This window comes from Malaclemys terrapin, chromosome 4 (assembly GCF_027887155.1).
Source record: "Malaclemys terrapin pileata isolate rMalTer1 chromosome 4, rMalTer1.hap1, whole genome shotgun sequence".
NCBI classification, from domain to species: domain Eukaryota; kingdom Metazoa; phylum Chordata; order Testudines; family Emydidae; genus Malaclemys; species Malaclemys terrapin.
This window is the reverse complement of record NC_071508.1, coordinates 108,712,078-108,735,778: the sequence shown is the minus strand read 5'-3', so window position 1 is coordinate 108,735,778 and position 23,701 is coordinate 108,712,078. Positions and strand designations below refer to the sequence as shown.

At 40.5% G+C, this 23,701-nt stretch overlaps 2 protein-coding genes across 8 annotated transcripts in view; one reads left to right on the top strand and one right to left on the bottom strand.

Moving 5' to 3' along the window:
• The window catches only part of MIPOL1 (mirror-image polydactyly 1), a 290,887-nt gene extending 269,782 nt beyond the window's left edge, over positions 1–21,105 (bottom strand). For 2 of the 4 annotated variants that reach the window (XM_054025829.1, XM_054025825.1), the window contains exon 1: positions 21,016–21,104. The gene's annotated coding sequence lies outside the window, so the exon portion shown is untranslated. Of the gene's footprint in view, positions 1–21,015 lie in introns of all 4 variants that reach the window. The other 2 variants (XM_054025828.1, XM_054025826.1) reach the window with 2 other exon arrangements.
• The window catches only part of SLC25A21 (solute carrier family 25 member 21), a 369,737-nt gene continuing 367,060 nt past the window's right edge, over positions 21,025–23,701 (top strand). For 2 of the 4 annotated variants that reach the window (XM_054025834.1, XM_054025833.1), the window contains exon 1: positions 21,025–21,112. Coding sequence is in view for 2 of the 4 variants with exons in the window: in XM_054025832.1 (XP_053881807.1) it covers positions 21,046–21,112 (67 nt within the window). In the remaining 2 variants the exon portion in view is untranslated. The remainder of the gene's footprint in view (positions 21,113–23,701) is intronic. The other 2 variants (XM_054025832.1, XM_054025831.1) reach the window with 1 other exon arrangement.

The window sequence follows — 23,701 nt, the reverse complement described above, 5'->3', positions numbered from 1 at the left end:
TGGTGAAATAGAGCAACTTTTCAACAGCAGCAATACACCTCAGTTTAAAACAGGAAGTGAAGTTTATTTAATTCAGTTGAAAGTGTAGGTAGAAAGGAACCTGGCCAGATACTAAGACCTCTGTTTTAGACCTTGTCGGGAAGGATGGCACATCCTGCTATCACAGTGCCTCTAGTCACCACATTATAGCTTTGGTTAGGTAATGGGTCGGTGAACAGTTCCATCTGCTGATCCACACAGCCACTACTCAAGACACTGTGGGTGGAGGCCAGTTTCTTCATAGCTCTGGTTACTTTAATTTTTCTTTTTTAAAAACATTTTTCTTAAAAAAAGACAATCATCAGTTCCAGACACTGACGAAATATCCATTTGGAAAGGTCCTATACAGTGTTTCTCTCCTCCCATTCCCAGATTTTGCTCCACAAAACACCTGTTGGTGGGCACCAGCCAAATCATTTTAAAAGAAGCTTAAATACTTTCCTAATATTTTTCCGTGTAAGCAATTGCTACAGTTTACTACACGGTTATGCAAACAGGTGGGGAGGTATCCACAAGACACTTTCTCAATTAAGATCTAAGTCCATGCTATAAAAAGTTTGAGAACTCCTATCTAAGAATATAAGCATGTAGGGTGGAATTTTCAATCTAACTTTGCTCCCAGTAACTTCAATGGAAACTAGAAAAATATAATTAAGGCCCCAGTTAAACCTTCAAACTCTATTTCACCAGGAAATCTCACTTAGGTGACAAATTACTGGGTATGAGTTTTTTGTTATTTTCACAAAATACAAAAACCATTTAATCAGAGGTAGTAATGTTATAACAAAGGTAAGCCAGAAATAATGGAAGAAAACCCTTATACTTCATTTTCATTCTAAGATAAGCTTCTCTCTAAGCAAAGATGCATATGCAACAAAAAAATCTAAAACCATTTTTCTAAGTTCTGAAAAGCTTTTCAGAATGCTTTCTAGAAAAAACTTCTCTGTATTGTCACTCCTAGAAAAATGTTAAATGTAATTTTTCACTTCCACTTGCCTACTGACTGGCTAATGCTGCTGTGCAATAGCATTGAATTGTGCTATGAAAAAATCCCATAAAGTTAGTCTGCTAAACCATATGTGAGTAAAAGCAAGTGTGCTTCAATCATCAAAGAACAAAAACCAAAGATGGTGTTCTGAGGAAACTAACTTGTTCTGTTAAATTTCTTTTTGACAAATGCCAAAACATTACCTTTCACTGTCTCATGTGTAACATCATGCCTTGAATGTATTTGTTTTACTTGCATAAATAGCAGTGTGCAGACTCACTTTCTGACACTACTTCAGCTTGCAATTCAGTATTACTGCAGAGTAGTAACCCAAATCTGTAACATTTGGGCATAAATTAATCCCTTATTTTTGAGATATCAGATATTGCACAAAAGTGTTATTGTACTATAATATTATTCAGATGAAGGACAGTTGGGACTCAATCAATTTCCAGATTTTCTGAGACAAATATGAATGACCAAGAGCATCAAATAAGAGATGCACTGTATTTAATTTCTTTTCAAACAACACCAAAACAGTCCGAATTTAATAGTTTTAAACACTGATCTTTAGGCTGACAGATTTTTTTTTCAATCAATACTATATATTTACATTGTTTCAGACAGTAATTTCAAGAAAACCTCGGTTCCCCCCGCAGTAAAAATATAACAGAACTGTAGCATTACTGTAATCACATCATCCTGCTCTTTAGATGCTGTTTCATTCTCATCGCTAGTGTCAACACACAGAAATGGCACCATTTAAACTAAATTGGTTTCAAAATGTTTTTTGTTAAATTAGTGTAACTCCCCTTGTGTGGTTTCAGAGTAGCAGCTGTGTTAGTCTGTATCAGCAAAAAGAATAGGAGTACTTACTCCTGTTCTTTTTCCCCTTGTGTGGACACTCTTAAATCGATTTAAGAATGGCCAATATGGATTTAGCTTCATTTGGTAACAAACCAAATTGATTTGAGCCCATTCACACTACTTATTTTTTAAGTTGAGGGTATGAATATGCATCAGGCACAACAAAGTGCGCAGTTTTTTGCTGACCTATTTTCTGTGGTTGCATTCTGCATTTTTAGTGAAAAACTCAAAGGCTAAATGGATACCAGAGCCTTAGTGTCTCAGTGCAGGATCAGTGTCCTTGACTTGTACAATACATTTCAAACAAAGTTTTAATACTTCATTCATTTTTTGAACATGTAATACAAAAATCATAGGCACGAAATCACTCTCAATTATATATATGGGGGTTTTGGGAGGGTGGATAGCCAGTATTCTCACCTGTTACTTTAAAGATCCACTGTTGGCACATAGCTCCATCTAGTGTTTAAAGATACTAAAGAAACTCTCAAAAAAGCTATATTTGCTGAAAGATGTTTTAACAGTTCAGCATGTCAAACGTGGTAATGAGGGCACGGCCCTCAGAAAAACTACTGACGAAAAGAAAATAGTTAAATGACAATCTTCATTAGTGTATGATCTCCTTTATTGTTTCTAATAAATGTACTCTCAAAATGTATTTCAAGAAGCTCCTAAACTATCACCATTAGACTAACCTGTACCCAAATCAAGACATGAGAACCTGTATAAAGTATTCATTCCTGATTCACATGTAAAGTTTAATGTGCCCTAGAAAAATACATACCGCAGATAACTATTATTAGCACAGTAGCATTATTCTAGACACATATGGACTTCATTTCTTGAAATTTACAGAAATGTAAATGCTTCTATAACATGCATTTACCTTTTAGAACAGTAAATATGATCCCAATTTAATATTTTTCCTCATATACAGGTAAAAAGTGTGCTACACTTGTTTTCTCCCCCTTGCTTATGCTCAACACATTAGTAATCTGCTGTTTGGTAGCAGACAGTAAATCAGAGAATTGGGGTGGGAGGTAGACGAGCAGTATCAGATCACAGGTTACGAAACTTGCAGTTTGTTTTGTTTTTTTTGGGGGGGGAGGATTAAGTTAAAGACAAACAAATATCTCAACACTGATGTTGGCATTTCAAAATTACTGTAGTTTGTTCTAAAATGTATTTTTAAAATGTGAGAAGCAATAATCGTAAGGTTGTTATTTTATGTACTATTCCTTTAAGGAACACAGTGAAATTAGGAAGGATTCAACTTGACAAGGATATAGGTGTGGAACTATATCCTTTTTCACTATATGTAGTCAGGTGCAAACATAAAAGCTTAACTTTAAAGTTCCTGTGGTCTAATAAAAACAAACAGTTTTAGAGACAGAGCCAAGAATGCAGATTTATAAAATTTTGTATGTTTGCTTTTCTTTAAAGATGATCATGCAAACTGAAATGTTTAACTTCAACTTTATATTTTATTTTTTAACTAATCTTAATTTAGAATGTCAACAAGTTCATGAAATCTTGACCTAACAAGCAACAAAAAACAACTGTGAATTAACATGTTTGAAAACAGATTAAAATCAAATAGCTAAATATTTGAATGTTTTACTTTGATACTATAAAGCAATGTATCCAATAGGATATTACTTTATTACAAAGATAATATTTGTTAGAACAAAAGCAATTTAACCTGAGAAAATAACTGTTTATAGATCACCTGATAGGATTATTTTACCAGGATTTAAAGTATACTTCATAGTGTACCATCATTTTTACCATTACACAATGACAAGTTACACAAGTTTATTAGTAAAAAGCAACAGAGGGTCCTGTGGCACCTTTAAGACTAACAGAAGTATTGGGAGCATAAGCTTTCGTGGGTAAGAACCTCACTTCTTCAGATGCAAGTAATGGACATTTCCAGGCCAGGTTTTATAAGCTTATGCTCCCAATACTTCTGTTAGTCTTAAAGGTGCCACAGGACCCTCTGTTGCTTTTTACAGATTCAGACTAACACGGCTACCCCTCTGAAGTTTATTAGTGTTTTCTGAAATGTACATATTTACATATTAATATGCCCCTAGGGTGTGAAAGAGTGTGCACACACAAAAAATAGCACACTTAAGTACACAGACCTTCTTTAGTTACCAAACAATGTCTAAATAACATAGAGTGTCTGAATTATTCCCACAAAAGGAAGAAATCCTGGGTTTACACTGCATAATTCACAAAGGGCCTATTTCAAAACCCACTGAAGTCAATGTGAGTTTTTCTGCTGACTTCAATGGACTTTGGGTCAGGCCATAAGACTGTTATTTTAAAAAGGCACATCTTCATTTAAGTACATATTTACTGTAAGTTTTCTTTCATTTGTGGCATTAATATTGTTCCTTCACCAAAGTATTGTACTGTTGTAGGGTTTAATTTTCTTTTTTATTTCAAAGTACAAAAATAGGAACAAGTGAACCTTGTAAAAATTTCCAACTATTTTTCCAAGAGTTCTGTTTTTCACAAAGTAAGTCTGTGTTTTTGGAAATCCAAAGCTTTCAAACCATTCCCATAGTTCCCATCATCAGGCAGGGAAGAACTGCCCTGCACCCTCAGTCATGCTGGAGAAAAGAAGAGAGAATATATCACAACCCTATGCCCAAACTCCCTAAGCTTCTCATACACTATGAATTGCCTCTGTCTCTTGGAGCTTTACATAACACTGTGGAACATGGTCTACATTATTTTCCCTGGTTTTGTTGCTGCTAGATGAGGTGTTGAATGACCAGTCTTCCTCCCCTCCCTGCTCACCAGAACAGTCTCCCTTTGATGGTGGGGTGTAGCAGACGTTTTGCCAGGCTACTTGAAGACAGAAAATGGGGTGTAAAGCAATTTGCCTCCTATAGAAAGTGCTAGAGGGGAACATAGAATGCTAACCACACCCAACCCATCAAACAACATTTGTAAGAAAGTGGGTATGGCACCTGGAGCCTTTTGGGGTGGGTGAGTGCAGATGGACATGGATCTCAAGGGTTGTGAGAACTTCACTCCCTGCTCCCTTGAATGATAGAAAGCGGTTATGGATCTCCACCATCTCTTCCTGACAAAGGGCAGGGGAAAGGGTTGCATTTCAACTATCATCCTACCCAAAGGTCATGGAGATGTGTCTCTTCCCCTTTTTAAGTATGTGATGGGATGAAAGTTAGTGCCCTGGCAGATGTAGAAATCCATGCATCTTAGCCCAGGGCAGCTACTGATAGCAAAAAGACAGGAATTGGCAAAATGCCGAACAGAATGCAAGCCTCAGAAAGTTCAAGTTCTGTTCTCAGCTTCAAACTTGTGATACTTGAGTGGGTTTGAAATTAGGCAAATTGTATTGAATATATGTTGAAATTATTGCTGATATTTTATGTTCTTTTCTTCAGTCACAATATCTTAATTACAATACAAATTGCCACAAAGCAGGCAGCTCATATGATGTTTGTATCAGAGATTTCTCTGTCAAGGGAAACCATGTCCCAATATTTAGTTGCAACAGAGAATGGCATTTATGTATAACAAGCCAGGAAAAATTGTGATATAAATGCAATACACACAATGCTGAAAAATAAAAACAAAACAGAGGAGATAAATACATATAAACAAAATAATCAGGATGAGAAATATTGCTACTTTCACTCACTGGGACTGCATCTAAAACCAGTCAACCAATTTCTCTGTAGGTCCACCACTGCTGAACACCCAATACTGCAAGGCCTTGAACAACCTCAAAATTTCTATTGACCTGAATGTGAGTTGCAGTTCTGTACCTTGAAGAATTGAACTCTAAAAAATCCAACTACAGATCAAGAACCTTGGAGAAGGAGAATTGTATTTATGGGAAACTAGTGCCACTTACTTTGAAGCCCACCATTCATATCAGCATTAGTAAATTTTATTTAGTTACATACATTATCTACACACACAAATAATTAATATAATCTATATGAAAGTACACATCATATAAAGGTAAAGACTCCTATTGAACTGAAAACTCTGATGTAATGTTGCCTATAGTCTAGCTACTGCTCCACCATAATATAATACATGCATATGCTATTTACACTGTTGCCAGTTTTGCTTGGATGTATTCCCGGAGTTTTCATCACATGACAATCTTCAATTAAAGATTAATCTTTAATTCCTGGAGACTCCAGGACAACCGTAGCTGTGTATTGTGCTGATATGAAGGCAATAATTGGCATCACCATGTGCACCTTGCTTGCGCTCTACTCTCTAATCCACCTCAGACAGAACTATTTTCTCTCTTCTTTTCTTTTTTTAAAAAATGTATAAAATAAACCATTCCACATTGCATACATGTTTATATTGTAAGCTTCTAAATAGTTTTCAGGTAAAATACCACCATTTAGGAAAATAAATGTATTTTTTAGAAAATGACATACTACAAAATTACTTCTTTCCACCCAAAAATATGATATCCAGTTCTGGGTAAGAAAAAGATTTAATATTCAGTACCTTGTAAACCATCTGGTCTGGAAATAAATGTACAATATGTAACATGCAGACTAATCATGTCAATCTCACTCTAGTGACTAGAGTAGAACCTACTATTGCTACCAGATACTGTACTGTTACAGAGTTACTCCTTTTGCTCAAATGGTAGAGGCCTGTGCTTTTCGTGCTGATGGCCTCATATTGAATCCCAAGTGACAATCCATGGGAAGTCATTTCAAATAGGAGAGCTGGTTCACCTCTTTCCTATGGGCTATAGCACTTGTTTCTTGCCCTGACAAGATCCTGGATTTTAACATCACAACATTATGATTTTATTGTAATGTACCTACCGGTAAGAGATATGAGCAAATATTTCATATTATTATTTTTATCTTCTTCCAAATTCTATGTCATTCACAGTATGCACGCTAGCTTTACAGGTCAAGAGATACACCACATCCCTTTAAAAATAGTGTCTAAAACATTTGTAACATAGTTTTTTGTATTAAAAATGTGGCAAGAAAAAAAACATACAGGATGAGGTGTAGGATAAGTGCGTTAGTACTAATTTGATACAAGACAAAGACCTATGTTGTAACTAAATCTTCAGGAATAAGACTTCCAACACATGCACTTTCGTACAGCAGGATATTATCACCCATGCTTCTAATTAAATTCTTATGTTGCAAACTGCTCAACCACACAATCAGAATAAAATTAATTAAAATAATAACATGTATTCCAAACCAAATCAAGTTACTTGAGCAAGTAACACTTTCTGCACGTAACATATGGAGGGAGGCTGGTAAGCAATTCCTACTTCTGAAATGTTTAGATACGCATCCTGCTGCAATGAACTGAAAGGCCACTGAGTGGTGTGCTTGCACCAGTGAAACAACACATGAATGCAAGACTTCCACAATGTTATTTTAATCCATTCCAACTCTGCTGGAAACAGCCACTTCTCTGTATATAAACTTGTATTTCTGCCAATCAAACAAGCTCTTAAAATTAAGCTAATCTATAATGCACAGGGGAAAATTGTCAAAAAAACAAAGTATGTGCCAAGATATTTTATTCTTATATCAGAAGTATTTTTAGTACATCCACGAATGGAGCAATCTACTCACTAGCTGATGGAGTGGAATACAAAGAAGGGGTTCAAATCTGAATCCTGCACTTAGTATGTACCGCTGAATGTAGTACTGCAAGAAAATTGAAGTGGAACTCAATTCTCCTAAAGAAAATAAACTGATGTAACTACGAAAACACAAATTAAGACCCCAGTCCTGAAAAGATTTATGCATTGAAAATTGGAATGGAACATGATAATTTTTTTAATTGTACAAATTCAGTGACAGATTTTAAAAATTGAAATTCACACATATCCATTAGCATGCTTGAAAGAGCCTTATTCTGCTTCTCCCAAGCCAGTCTAAGTTTGGTACCACTTGCTAAATCGGTATCTGTAAAATATTTAAGTAATCAATTCCATGCAGAAATTTGATCAATAAGATTTTCAGTGCTAAATGCATCTTTTCCTCATAAAGTTAAAATACAGAGCAAGTAGAAATCACCAGAAAACCTCCATATTTTCTAAATACTATTAAAAACTCAGCTAATGTACTTTAAGTACACAATTCTGGACCATAGAAGAAACTTTCTATTACGCTCTCTTACATTTGTAAACAAACTCAGATCAGACACCAAAAAAACCCTGTACTTTTATGATAAATATTTTTGGATTTTTTCTACATTTTCAAATATATTGGTTTCAATTACAACACAGAATACAAAGTGTATACTGCTCACTTTATATTATTATTTTAGATTACAAATATTAGCACTCTAAAAAAGAAAAAAGAAATAATATTTTTCACTTCACCTCATACAAGTACTGTAGTGCAATCTCTTTATTATGAAAGTGCAATATACAAATGTAAAATTTTTTTCAACATAACTGCACTCAAAAACAAAACAATGTAAAACATTAGAGCCTACAAGACCACTCAGTCCAATTTCTTGTTCAGCCAATTGCTAAGAGAAACAAGTTTGTTTACGTTTACGGGAGATAATTCTGCCCACTTCTTATTTACAATGTCACCTGAAAGTGAGAATAGGTATTAGCATGGCACTCTTGTAGCCGGCGTTGCAAGGTATTTATGTGCCAGATATGCTAAACATTTGTATGCCCCGTCATACTTCGACTTCTAGATTTACAGTGCAAATATCTGTAATAAAAATAATATAAAGTGAGCACTGTACACTTTGTATTCTGTGTTGTAATTGAAATCAATATATTTTAAAATGTAGAAAAATATCAAAAACATTTATCATAAATTTAAATTGGTATTCTATTATTAACAGTGCGATTAAAACGGCAATTAATTGTGACTATTTTTTAAATCTCACAATTAATTGCAATTTTAAAAATCACTTGACAGCTCTAGAAGATTTCAAACAATCATTTCTGCTTTCTTTCAAAAGTATCCCAGGAATAAAGTCACTATTTGTTTGCATGCAGAATAACTTGTTTTCATTCATGGTAGTATAATAATTTGCTACAGGCATTATAAATAAGGCTGCGTGTCTGTCATGGAGGTCACAGAAGTCACAAATTCCGTGCCTTTTTGTGACTTCTGCAGTGGCTGGTGCGGCTGGATCCAGGGCTGCCCGAGCAGCTCAGGCAGCCCCTGGGCCACCCACACCGGCCGCTGCTGGGGCAGTCTTGGGCCATCATCCGCCCCCCACCCCCACCCCACAGCAGCAGCAGTGTTTGGGTGCGGGAGGGGACTTAGAGCTGGTGCAGAGGGCTGCGCTTACCTCGGGAGGCGGGGGCTGCCCGGAAGCGGCCAGCATGTCCCTGCAGCTCCTAGGCGGAGAGGCCAGGGGGCTCTGCACTGCCCCTGCCTGCAGGCACTGCCCCCACAGTTCCCATTGGCTGTAGTTTCCGGCCAAGGGAGCTGTGGAGCCAGTGCTCATGGTTGGGGCAGCATGCGGAGCCCCCTAGCCCTCCCTCTTCCTAGGAGCTGCAGGGACATGCCAGCCGCTTCTGGGCAGCCGCACAGAGTTGGGTAGGGAGCCTGCCAGTCCCACCAATCCTCCCCTCCCCGCCCCAGCACCAAGGGGGGATCCAGGTCACCCCCTAGCACCTGCAGTCCCCTGGCCCAAGTTTTAGTTAGGGGTATATAGTACAAGTCATGGACATGTCACGGGCCGTGAATATTTGTTTACTGCCTGTCCATGACTTTTACTAAAACTACCTGTGACTAAAACATAGCCTTAATTATAAACAGTAGCCTCTGTCAGACAAATGACAGTATTACCTACATAATTTCAGCTAAGATTCATTTCCTCTAAAATAAAAATAAGTCTGGCAATCTGTTCAGTGAGATTCAGCCAACTTCAGTGACACACAATATTATGCAAGTTATTTGTATATGCAGTTGACATTTTCTCATACTGTTTATTGCTACACACACCTTTTGGAAATGTAAGGCTGACCTAAGATTGCTGTGTGCTGACTAAAATTAAATCCTACATATTAGTCTTGCCAGGTGGCAATCAATACTATAATTAAGGTTATGAAAGCATTTTCATCCCAAATACCTGGTTTTCAGTTGCTAATAACATTTCTTAAAAGTTATCCTTATATACTAAAAATACATTTATTCTAAATTCAAAGGTATTTTTTTTAAATTTTGAGTAAAACACCTTCAATCATGTTGTAAATAGTTGGTGCAATTACATTTACCATCCACCATAATTAAATTTACTTCAATGTCAGTGTTATTTCCCATTTTAAGTATAAAGAAAGCCACAAACAGCTCTGTAATAATATCCATTGGTATTCAGTGTATGTGGCCATATGTCTTCTTAAGTGTTTGTATAGCACCTACTACAAGGGAGACAGAAAAGCTATAGTAAAAACCTCTCAAGCAATTATTAACTTGTCTCTGTTCTATGGAATTGCACAAATCAGCACATACTAAAACTTCAACCAATATTGTTTAGCTCATTAATATCAGTGCGGATAATCAAACATCACCTCCTGCCATCTTCAAGTTCATAATATTCTTTTTGCCATTCTAATTTTAAGCTATCTAGCTATATCCATATAATTTCTATAACATATCTAAGCCAGTCCACTGAAGATATTACTAATATTTCCATTACAAACACCCATTTTCCTGTTGAGTTCCTAGTGCATAGGAGTCCACAACAAATAACCACAATCAAATTTGGTAGCAATAGGCACCCTTGGTGGTAGTTTGTACAAATCAGTATTTATAAAGTGGTTTGACTACAAAAAGTGGATATATTGTACATGCTAAGGAATACTATATCAGCCGACAGCATGGCTACTGCCCTCTCATGCTTAAGAGTTGGTAGACCCCACGCTAGCATTGAGGCATACTGATGGAGAAGTATGAAGGAGATTACACTGATGCTTTCCATGCTGTATCTGTTCTGTGAATAAACAGAACTTCTCAATCTCCACTGGGGATGTTTACACGACATTTCACAAACAGTTTACTTTAAGAGAGAAGGGAAAAGGCAAAACCAGAAACCCTCATTTCAACAGTATTTAGTTGCTGAAATATTGCTGTAAGATGAAATCTACTAAAATAAGCTTTAGTCTGGGAGCAAGTTTTTAAAATCAATTTTAAACTATTCACTAATCCACACAAGTGAAAGGAATCCGCAGCACAGATTTGAGAGGTTTGGGCTAACACGTTACAGGCTATGCTTTTATATTTTTGGGTGCTCCTGCAAAATATATTTTACCACTGGCCTCCTTCCACAAATGTAACTGATTCCTGCCTACACTACTATGCGCAAGGATGGCCTAATGATTTGGGGAAGGGTTAGCCAGAGGACTCTTGGGGATATACCTCAAAAGCAATTGACTCATTTTACATAAAATTGTGGGTCACACAGGTGAGACGAATCTTTAAGCCTTCAGCCTCCTGCAGCAGAAGTTGAGCCCAGCTGTAGCTTCCTTCCTTCCTTTCAACTCTGGTAACCAGTTTATATTTTCAAGGCTATCTGCACATGGGGAGGGGAAAGAAAAGGTAATATATTTAACGGAAAGCTGAGCTTCTCCTTTAATTATTCACCAAATTAGAGGAGTGAGCAGTTGAGAGCTTCACAAGAACAGAGCTGACTTTTGGACCCTTATAGAAACAACATCACACACTCTCCTTCAGGGCAATAACAGTGTGCTACACCATCGCCTACACCAGGGGTAGGCAACCTATGGCATGCGTGCCAAAGGCGGTACGCGAGCTGATTTTCAGTGGCACTCACACTGCCTGGGTCCTGGCCACCAGGCCAGGGGACTCTGCATTTTAATTTAATTTTAAATGAAGCTTCTTAAACATTTTAAAAACCTTATTTACTTTACATACAACAATAGTTTAGTTATATATTATAGACTTATAGAAAGAGACCTTCTAAATGTTAAAATGTATTACTGGCACATGAAACCTTAAATTAGAGTGAATAAATGAAGACTCAGCACACCACTTCTGAAAGGTTGCCGACCCCTTCCATACACTATCATATTAATGGTAATTTTGATCTGATTTAATATGCTCATTAATGATTGAGAAAAAGGAGTAAATACCACAAGAGTGAAATTTTCAGATGGAACTGAACTGAGACGGATACCAAATAGCAGTGAGAACAGAGAATGGCACAAAGACCCAGAGAAGCTAGAAATATGGACCAAAAATGGCAAGCTAATAACTCAGAACAGAAATAAAGTGAAACAGTGAATGAGAAAGAGAAAGCTGATTAGTTGTCAAGGGGAAGCATTGGGTGATAGATAGATATCTCATTTGCTATCCCCTAGATAGCAGAGCAGCAAAAAAAAAAAAAAAAAAAGCTCCATGTGAAGAGGCTTCATCAGCAGGGAGATGGTAGTTCCTTTTTGGGGAATCATATGCACGCCCACAGCCCCACTCTGCCACCTCCACGCTCGTCAGCCACAGCCCACTAACAAAGCCCAAGTGCAGGCAGAGGAGGACAGCAGGCACGCCCTTCAGACACCAATGGGGAGGGGAGGAAGGCACCCAGCTCTCAGGAGCGCGCAAAGCGAGCCCCAGCAGGGAAAGAGGAGCAGGAGCACAGCTGGGGATGGAAGGCGGAGCTAATGTAGGAGGGTAGGATTTGATCATCTGTTCACTGAAGCTGACAAGGAAATAGGGGCTAGGGTCTTCAGTGGATGTTTTTACTGGGAGCTGTGGGTGATTGCTGGGGGCTTGTTGCTTTGGAGAGTGTTGTGGTGGCGGGCCTGCAGGGGATTTTTGGGGAAGGGATGCAAAGGCTAGGTATTTCTGAGAGATGGCTAATGGGAAAGGGCTGGAGCACACTGGGGTTTTTTTTGGGGTGGGGGGGACGGACAAAGTTCCTGTGTTTGTTTGCTTGGTGTTTGTTGTTTGTTTGTTTTGTTAAGAAAGTTATGGGACCTGAGGAATCTGATGTGTGTTTCTTGCTGATGGCCTGGGAGGAAATGTCCTTGTTTCTGAACAGGAATGGAGGCCCTGACAGGTGGCTGGTTTCAAGAGTAAAGTTGGTTGAAAAGTGTGTATGTGTGTGTATAGAGGGGGGATTATTCACTAATAATTTGACACCTAAGGTGATCATACATTGTGTTTTGGCTGGGACAGTCCCCTTTTTAAACCCTGTCCCGGACGTCTTGACTTTTTTTTGGCAAAAGTGGGCATTTGTCCTGTTTGATGATCCATTGGCAAGAGCAAATGGGACAAATGCCCATTCTGCCAGAAAAGTGGGGTGTGCCCCCCCCCCCAACAAGGTGTGGGCGGGGAGCAAGAGGAGACACCACCTGTGCACAATGGGCTTGGGCTAATGGGTGACACCAGCGGCTTGGGTGTCCTGTTTTAACTTTGAGAAATATGGTCACCCATGATACCTTACAAGGTGGAAATCATCAAATAAACTATATTTTTATAATAATATTACTTAACTAGTTCTTTTAAAGAGGAGAATGCTGTGCTCTAGGTAAACACAGGTGATGCAGTGTTTGGGAAGGGGAGGAGAAGAAAAGGCTCAGGGGAACACAGGATTAAACCTTGTAGTGCTTTGGGAAATCTGTCCAGTGGGGATGCAGCCATTAGTATTTTGAGAGTGTCAGCAGATAGATGCCAAATGAGAAAAGGTGTATGTTATAAGTTAAAGTAACCTGCAGGGGTGTTTAACCATGTTTGTTTGGGATATATGACACCTAGTACTAAAGTGATAATGGATTTGTTTTTATTTTAATATTGTAGATCCTCTTTAAGGTTTCCTAAAATAGTAGTTAATGTTTTATATAAGAGAATATTATGGGGATATGTATCCACAACAGACACATCTCAATGTTAATTAGACACCTACACACCTTGGCTATTTTATTTTGAAGTTTAACTTTATTCTGTAGACATACACAAATTCCTGTTTTGCTGCAATGGTATTTATTGCTGAAGAAAGATCTGATCAACTGTAGACCCTCCCCCAGCTGATACTGTTAGGCCAGTGGTTCCCAAACTGGGGTTCGTGAACCCCTGGGGGGTTTGCGAAACGTTACAGGAGGTTCTTGGGGAAAAAATTCCCTAATGACGGACAGAGCTGTCCCTAGGAACCCTGGGCCAGCAGCCCGGAGCCACTGGACTTCCAAGAACTTAGCAGATCAAAGCAAGCATATCTATCACACTGAGGAGATTTAAACTTCAAGGACTCCTTATAAGAAATGGAAAGGGAGGTGGATATATTTTGCTGTTTTTAAAATTAAATAGGCAGCTAAGCTTGTTGTAATGTGCGTTGTTTGCCTGGACTGCTCACCACTTGAATGCTTGTGTAGGAGGAACTCTTTGAGTTGGCTTCTTAAATACCTTCATGGAACTTTTTTTTTTTTTTTTTTGCTGCTCTGCTATTTGATACTCCTTGATGAAACATAGGAGCCTTGTCTTATAACAGGCTTATTCAAAGTGATACAAGCTACGAAAGTGAGATCTTAGAGTGTTGCTGTTTTCATAATGTAATAAAAATACTGTAATGATTAATAATTAATAATAAAGTGTGTAATAAGCATGTCATAAAAACAAATTTTATATTTCCAAGATCACTGCTTTTATAATTTATACTCAGGTAAAGGAGAAAATCCCTGGAAATATTCATTTTTAGGAGGGGGTTTGCAAGATGACATTTTAGCGAAAGGGGTTCATAGGTTGTTAAAGTTTGGGAACCACTGTATTAGGCTGAACTGCTACAGCTGGTTCATCCTAATTCTATTTCTGTTCTTTGTATCAAAGGGGATCTTGTACAGTAGATTCTCCATGTCTGGATAAGCAGTGATGCTCAAGTAGTTTTTTGACAACCTAGAACACTGGGGGGGCTTGATGATCCTGCAGTATTTATCAAGCAATGTTCTGAGAAAAACCAAGGGAACTAATGCAAATGTTAATGAAACATTAATGTTGAGATTTTAATTACTTGATGGTCACTACATACAAAGTTTATTATCTTAGGGGAGTTACTCTAGATTCCCATCACAATGATTACTCAGTCTTTATAACATGCATATATTAAAGAATTCACGTTACTATTTGTTTCCTGATATGTGCAAGGGGGACGAACTATGTTTGCTGTGGGAACAATAATTTTGAATTTCCTGACTTTTTACAATTAAAATCTCAAGCTTTAATGCTGCATTAATTTTTTTACATATAATTAATGCTCTCAGTGTTCATATACTGTATAGTGACAATCACAGGTTTTGCAGAATCTTTGCTGTAAGCAATTAACAGCTACATTTTCTTACAGCACTGGAATATCTACTTAGTCAGCAGAACTTGCTGGTCATACTTTATCACAAGAAGAGAGGCTCAGCAAATGAACTTATCAGAATTGTACTGTAGCTTGGTGAAAATATCTTTCTAACAACAAAATATTTTCAGGTCTTGGCTTCTGAGTAATAACACACTGGCTATTCCTTTTCCAAGTAGCAGAACACATTTGGGAGAGATTTGACAAATTCTCAGAAAGACCTGCTTCTGGGGGGAAAATGTGCTTTATCTCAAAAGTTCATGCACAATAACTACCTACAGCCAACTAAAGTATCTTCTTCAACATGCCACTTGTCTAAAAATTATTGCTTTTTTGCTAGTAGAGGACCTGCTTTTTCTGCCACATAAATGGGCTGGAATGGTAAAATTAGATGAATTTTGGTTTCTAAAGGTTTAATAGTCTAACTCGATTTCCCTTTCTATTCCCTCTGTAAATCTAAGACTAGCCTCTTCACAGTCCTTCCAAACAATCTCTCCATGAGTAGTGTAAGAACCTTCTCTGCAACTCCTGCCTCATGAAACAACTTTCCTTTATCTCTATTGCATTTTGCCATTATTGTGACACTTTAATCCTAGCTCAAAATATATTTTCCCTTTCTAGTAACTTCCTCAGTTACTAATTATTTAACTCAGTAAAGGTATTAACTCTGTAAAACATTTTGGGGTGCTGTTAGTAGGAAAAATACCATACAAAATTAAAGCAACAGAGGGTCCTATGGCACCTTTAAGACTAACAGAAGTATTGGGATCATAAGCTTTCGTGGGTAAGAACCTCACTTCTTCAGATGCAAGTCATGACTTCAGCCTTGCATCTGAAGAAGTGAGGTTCTTACCCATGAAAGCTTATGCTCCCAATACTTCTGTTAGTCTTAAAGGTGCCACAGGGACCCTCTGTTGCTTTTTACAGATTCAGACTAACACGGCTACTCCTCTGATACTTGATACAAAATTAAGTTGTACTGTAATCTTACTATCTGGTTTAGGTACTTATATTGCCTTATTGCCACAGTTTCTGGGCACCTCACAGTCTTTAAAGTATTCATCCTCACAACACCCCTATGAGGTAGAGAAATAGTTATCATTATTAAAAATATTACACTTTTCACTTTAAATATATTTATCAGATTGTACACCCAAAGAATCATTCCAGATAAGAAGGGAGAAGAAAAGTTATTTATTTTCTCCAAAGCCACCATATTTCATTTAACCCCAGACTTGGGCCCATATTCTTAGCAGCAGACTGATCCTAACTCTCACATTTTAAAGTAGTCTAATGTCATTACCTCCTGCAAGAGTGTCACATGCTACCACAGCCCATGGCAACTCCTAAATATCTCCAATCATCAGTTCTTTATTTTCTATTGGGTGACTACATTGCTTATTGTTACACACTTCTTATTCACAAAAAGAAGAACAGGAGTACTTGTGGCACCTTAGAGACTAACAAATTTATTAGAGCATAAGCTTTCGTGGACTACAGCCCACTTACTCAATGAAGTTTTGGTGCCTTAGTCCTCTTATGTGAACGTTTTCTCTTTAAAATAATTTAGTTTTCCCTAAAACTTGGCTAAGGAATTATACATAAGACATGTCTTCCAAAATCCTGCTAAAAAGGAAGAGAAGAAACATCACAGTGACTTCAAAAACTCCTCCATGTGTGGTGACATTCACTGCAGGCTAAAAGGACCAGTGTTTGGTGAATCTTTTGGCTCAGTGTATCAAAGGAGGCTGCAGTGACTGGACCTAAATGCTTTGGATGAAAGACTGGCCTTACTGAAATCAATGGCATTGACTTCACACAGAATTTCACCCTATAAGTCACTGTGGCCTGGCAGATCTCTGGGCAAGCACCTGAAAGCTCCCTTGCCCTTTTATTAGTGTGTCACATAATTATGACAAGAAATTGGTTTGTAAGGCCTTAAAGTCAAAAGACCTGAATGAACATATCAGAGACACCAGGAGGTAAATGAAACACTGTATTAGTACCACCCACTTTGACACCAATCTATTGAGTTATACAAGGGTAAATACCAGTTCAGAATACGGAAAACAGCTCACAAATTCACTGAATTCTACCCAAAAAGAAAGCAGGCAGAATTTAAAAATATGATCTGTTTTGGCTTGGAGATGACTTGGCACTAAGGTTCAGATGGTCTTTGGTGACTGGGATGCAAGAACATGCAGACACACACAGCTACAAATATTTTCTGTTGTCAAGAGGTTCAGCAGAAGCTAGGGTTCCTGTTGTATGATGGTGAGCACCTTTTGAGGGAGAAGTTAAGAGCTTCAAAGTGAAGGAGACAAAAGCCATCCTTCATTCCCTCATGTCTGTCATCTAGTCCTTTCACCAGAAGCCATCAGCCAACCTAGACCTCTGTATTCAGGACACTCATGTTCAGAGTGTTCATCAACCCTTTCAGATAATCCAAAAGGGTCTCCTAAATCCCTAATTCCAAGAAACAAAAACCTCTGGCTTTTTAAAGGGTAAAGAATAAATAGCCAGTTAGTATCCAGTTTGGAGGGTATCCCTCATGGAAGGGAAATAGGAAGCTTGTTATCCCAGATGGTTCCTAGTCACCTTGGATAAATGGTCCCTCAGCTTTACCAAGGGAGGTTACAGAATTCAATTAAAAGAAATTCCACCAAATTCACCATCTGAGTTATGTTCAAGAATGCCTTTGAGATCAACAGAATCAGTAAGAAATTTCAGGAAATTCAATCCCTCCTGAAAAAGAAAGGCATCAAGTCTATGAATATGTACTTCCTGATCCTTAAAAAAATTAGAGGGCTGAGGCCTATCATGGTGGACAGACAGCTCAATTTCCATGTGGCAAAAGAAAATTCTCAGTGTCTGTAAGGATAATCATACATTTGTTTTTTGTTTCTTTTGTTCTGTTTTTTGGAAGAGAGTGACTGGATATATGCAGTTTGGACCTTGCAGATGCTTGTATGCTGAAATAACTGAGTTTCATTTAAAACTACCTGAAGGTGCAACTTGTGTATCTGAAACAACTACAGTATATAGGAGCCCTGCCAGGCCTGACTCCTGAGCGGGTAGAGACTAGAGGAAGAGGTTTGGTATCACCTAGCTGAAGTTGGGAGACGGGAGGTTAGACAGACGTTCCCAGAAAACAAAAGCCACTGCCTCTCCCTTCTGAAGAGTCAAAGGTGCATAAGAAATTGGGTCAAGGGTCATCAGGAGGAAATTAGGTGTTGGTTGGCTTGTGTGGCTCTGTGGGTATGAAAGCCTGAGGGGTCCATGTCTAGCCCAGGAGAGGGCAGCTATGGGATGTGGGCAAGATAAGGGAACTGTAGGAGGGTTATAAGAAGCATGGGGGTCAACTGGAAGAGAAAGGGGGTGAGACAGACAGATGTGGGTGTCGGGGGGTGGGCAGATTGTTGGGGGCAGCCAGGGAGCAGGGAGTTATTTGGGGATTAGAGATCTGAGGAGGGTGCTGGGGATAGCAAGGGAGTTGGCACAATGGGGTGGGATGGGTAAGAAGAGCAGGTAGCTGGCTCAGTTGATGGGGTTTGAGTGATGAGCAACCTGGAGGCCCTTTCTGTTTTCTCCTCCACTGGATACTAGGATGCTCTGTCCTATCACCATCCCTGGGGCTGCTGCCTATACAGTAACTCCTTGCTTAACGTTGTAGTTACGTTCCTGAAAAATGCTACTTTAAGCGAAACAATGTTAAGCGAATCCAATTTCCCCATAAGAATTAATGTAAAGTGAGGGAGGGGTGTTTAAGTTCCAGGAAAAAAAATTTCACCAGATAAAAGACATTTATATATGGAGTCAGAGGATGGAAGAGGGTGTGATATTTTCCAGGGAATGCCTTGCTGCTAAATGATGAACTAGCACTCGGCTGAGCCCTCAAGGATTAACTTGTTGTTAATGTAGCCTCACACTCTACAAGGCAGCACTAATGAAGGAAGGAGACACAATAGATGCATGGCAGTGTCTGCACACATTCCCAGCGGAAACAACAGTGATGATGAACCCATTCTATCCCACTGGAGCGCACCATTCCCTCCACTTTCCAAAGTGCCAAGGGTGTTTGTGTGTATGACAGACACACACCGTGTGTGTGTGTGTGTGCGCGCGTCTGAAAGAGAGAGAGAGATGCACATTACCCCTTTAAGTATGCTGACCGCACTCTAAATACGCCTCTACCCCGATATAACGCTGTCCTCGGAAGCCAAAAAATCTTACCGCGTTATAGGTGAAACTGCGTTATATCGAACTTGCTTTGATCCGCTGGAGCGCACAGCCCCCCCCCGCCCCCCCAAGGGCTGCTTTACCGCATTATATCTGAATTCGTGTTATATTGGGTCGCATTATATCGGGTATATCGGTGTAGAGGTGCACATTGACTTTTTAAGTAGATCAGCAAGTTGAGACAACAGCTGCTGCCTGTAAGCTCCCTTTGTCCTGAGCCCTATAGTGTCCGTCTGCCCGCTCTGGGGAGATGAGATATAGGATGGCAGAAGGAGCGGTACACCCTGACGTCACCACCCCTCTTCCAGGGCCGGCTTTAGGAAGTGCGGGGCCCGATTCGAACAGTTTCGACGGGGTCCCGACAGGGATGACTAAAAAATAAATATGTAAAAAAAACACGTGGGGCTTGTATTCACCGGGTCGCGCTTCTAATCTTTGGCAGCGGGTCCTTAACTTGCTCCAGGTCTTCGGTGGCACTGAAGGACCCGCCGCCAAAGTGCCGCCAAAGACCCGGAGCGAGTGAAGGACCCACTGCCAAAGTGCTGCCAAAGACCCGGAGCGCCACCGGGTAAGTAAAAATTAAAAAGGCGCCTCTAGCCAGGGAAGGGATTCTCTGCCACTTGCTCCCCACTCCGTGCGGCCCTGGCCCTGGGGCCCTCTTAGGCGCCGGGCCCGATTTGGGGGAATTGGTGGAATTGGCCTAAAGCCGGCCCTGCCCTCTTCCCCTTCACCCCCTGCACAGCAAGCAGAAGGCTCCCAGGAGCAGCGCCAAGGCAGAGGGCAAAAGCAGCAAAGGGCAGTGGGGCGGGAGGGGGAGGGACACCTGAACTACCCCACAATTGATAGCCTGCTGGGCAGCTGCCCCACAGTGAACTTAGGGGAGCTGATAAGAGGGCTACCGGCCCACCCTGGTTCCAAGCCCCCACCAGCTAGCTCCAATGGACTGCTCTTCCTGCAAGCAGTGGACAAAGCAGGCAGCTGCCAAACAACGTTAAGGGAGCATTGCACAACTTTAAACCCGCATGTTCTCTAATTGATCAGTGATGTAACAAGTTAACCAGGACCACATTCAGTAGGAGTTACTGTACCTCCTGCTTCCCTGCCCCTTGTGACAGGGCTTCCCCCTTTCCACTCTCCAAACTTGCTTCCTCTCAGTCTACCCGCAGGGCCTGAATTACAGACTGCAAAGCAAAGGGGACCTACCCTCTGGGGCAGTGCAGCGGCTCTAGGCCCAGGATCTGGCCCGTAGCTGCCCCAACCCCCCGCCCACTGGGTATGAAGGTTGCGGGGGGAGGGGGGGAACGCACGCACGCAATAGGCAGGTCTCTGCACGTGCAGCTGGGTTCTTTCTTCGCTCTCACGCCCTCTGCCTCTTCCTCCTCCCGTCTAGCCACAGTCCCAGGGTGGAAGGACGCTCGCGCTTCCCCCTGCCAGTTGCCACTCTCTGCCAGGGGCTGGTCTCCACCCCCCCTCCCCCGTCTCGGGCTCTTTCCCCTCACTGGGGCTAGCGCTAGTTCTGCCCCCAGGCCGCCTCTGCCGGGTACTTCGGGACTGACCGCTCTGCTGCTTTCCCAGCGCAGCTGAAGATGTCCAGGAAGCCGGGCGGCTTTTTGCAGGAGGCTTCTCACCAGATCACGGCCGGCGGCTCAGCGGGTAAGTCGGACATTTTCCTCCCAGGCACTCTGCGCTGCCTGCTCCCTGATTATTATGTATTGGAGAGTGTGATTCAGTTCACCAACATTTCCTGACTTTGGCTAGCCGTGGGCACAACCTCCCATGGTGAATGCGCTGCGAAGCTAAGCCTGGGCACGTGAAAATCCACTCTGCACCCCCTCCCTCCAAACGTGTCCCGGGCATGGAGTCCAAAAAGCCTTGATCAAGTGCCCAGTCTCGTCCCAGTCCCTGGCTGTTGGCTGCTCCTCCCCCTGTGTGTGCGTGCAGCCAATTGCACTGACTAAAGGAGATGAGGTGACAGCCTGCTCTTTGGTTCCCTGCTTCAACAGTTCCCCTGTCTGGGAACTTCAAACCAGCCTCCTTGGCGTTTTGATTCAGCTCTCTTAACCCAGAAGAACCGAGTGGGTTTCCCCTCCTTTGATTTTACAAATAAACTGAATGGGTGTAGAAATTAGCATGTGTAGTTCTCCTGTCAGTGTTTGTTGCAATATATAGCAGTGGACTATAGGTTGCTGATAAAATACAGTAACTCCTCACTTAATATCCTCCCAGTTAGGCAGCTGCCTACTTTGTCCACTGCTTGCAGGAAGAGCAGCCAGTTGGAGCCAGCTGGTGGGGGCTTGGAACTAGGGTGGACAGGCAGCCCCCCCCCATCAGTGCCCCTAAGTTCCCTGTGCAGCAACTGCCCTGCAGGCTATCAATTGCTGGGCAGTTCAGCTGTCCCCTCCCCCCCCCCAGTGTTGCTCCTGCCCTCTGCCTTGGAGCTGCTCCTGGGAGCCGCCTGCTTGCTCTGCGGGGGGGGGGGGGGCAGGAGAGGGGTGCTGATGTCAGGGTGTCCCCCTCCCCCTGCTCCTCCTCCTGTACCCCATCTCCCCAGAGCAGGGGGAGACACTACAGGGCTCAGAGTAAGCTTGCTGGCAGCAGCTGCTCTTTCAACTTGCTAATCTATTTAAAAAGTCAATGTACTTAGAGTAGTGTCAGCATACTTAAAGGGGCTGTGCATGTCTCTTTCTCACACACATGCATCCCCCAGGCACGTAGGGAAGTGGAGGGAATGGTGCACTCCAGTGGGATAGAATGGGTTCATCATCACATTCAGTTTCCACAGGGACTGTTCGCAGCCACTGCCATGCATCTATTGTCACCTCCCTCCATTAGTGCTGCCTTGTAGAGTGTGAGGCCACATTAACAGTTCATCATTTAGCAGCAAGGCATTCTCTGGGAAATATCCCACCCTCTGATTCCACCACCTCAACCAAGCTTCACAATCATAATTGCTGTGTACAGTATTAAATTGTTTGTTTCTATACACAGACACACACACACACACAGTACAAGTTTTAAAGTCTTTTGTCTGGCAAAAACAATTTCCCTGGAACCTCCCCTCCCCATTTACATTAATTCTTATGGGGAAACTGGATTCGCTTAACATTGTTTCGTTTAAAGTAGCATTTTTCAGGAACATAACTACAACATTAAGCGAGGAATTACAGTATTCTCTCTGAGGCCCCAAAAGCTACAGTTTACAATAGTGTTACAACAGTATTTTAGGCCATTATGGAATAATGGTGAAATATTTAAAACATAGGAATGGCCATACTGGTTCAGGCCAATGGTCCATTGCCTTCCAACATTGGCTGATGCCGATGCTTCGGAGGGAATGAACAGAACAGAGCAATATGGGGAGTGATCCATCCCCTGTCCTCCTGTCCCAATTTCTGGCACTCAGAGGTTTTGAGGACTCTGCTGTGCTTTGGACTAAGTTTGTATATAGCGTAGCGTGATTATTTTTTAAAGGCTGCGATGATTTAGATCGGTTTACTGTTTAACAATAATGGTGCTACTGGTCCACTGTGACTGCTTTATCTTTTCCTTGCAGAAGCATGGACTTAATTTAATATATTTTTCATATTTCCATACTATGATCCTCTATAAATCCTTATTGGAGTGTTTATACCATATAGAAAGCAGTGTTAAACTTCGGAAACTTACCTAGCATTTTTGTGACACATTTTATGTAGCACATTTGATATCATTAAGTTAAAATAGATGCTGGATTGTTATTACTGATGTAGAATATTATGTCCCATTGTTAATAGTACTTGAAGGTATGTCGTTCAGGGTTTACAATTCTGCAATATTAATAGTAAAAATTGCACTGCATTGAAACTGTAACTATTTACAATGGAAGCACACTGTATTGCTCTTTGTACTTTAGCAGTAATCTTTACAATCAGATACACTGTTGCATCTCCAGGAAGAAATGAAAGTACCTAACATCTTACACTTTTCTAAGATAAATATAGCATTAAACTAACAAAATCAACTTGTAATAATCAATGACATTATTTTAAAAAAATGTACCTGTCACTAATTGATTAGATTATTAAAACGGTAAACTTTAAATATCACAAATTTATGATATTCAGTTTTTGCATTTAATTCAGCTTGGACAATGACAGTATTTCTAGTTTCTGATTGTCATGTAGTAGAACATTTCAGTGTTTGGGTTGCAAGTAGTGCAGAGTGCGCTCATGTTTAAAGAAAATATTACTTTTTTAGTTTATT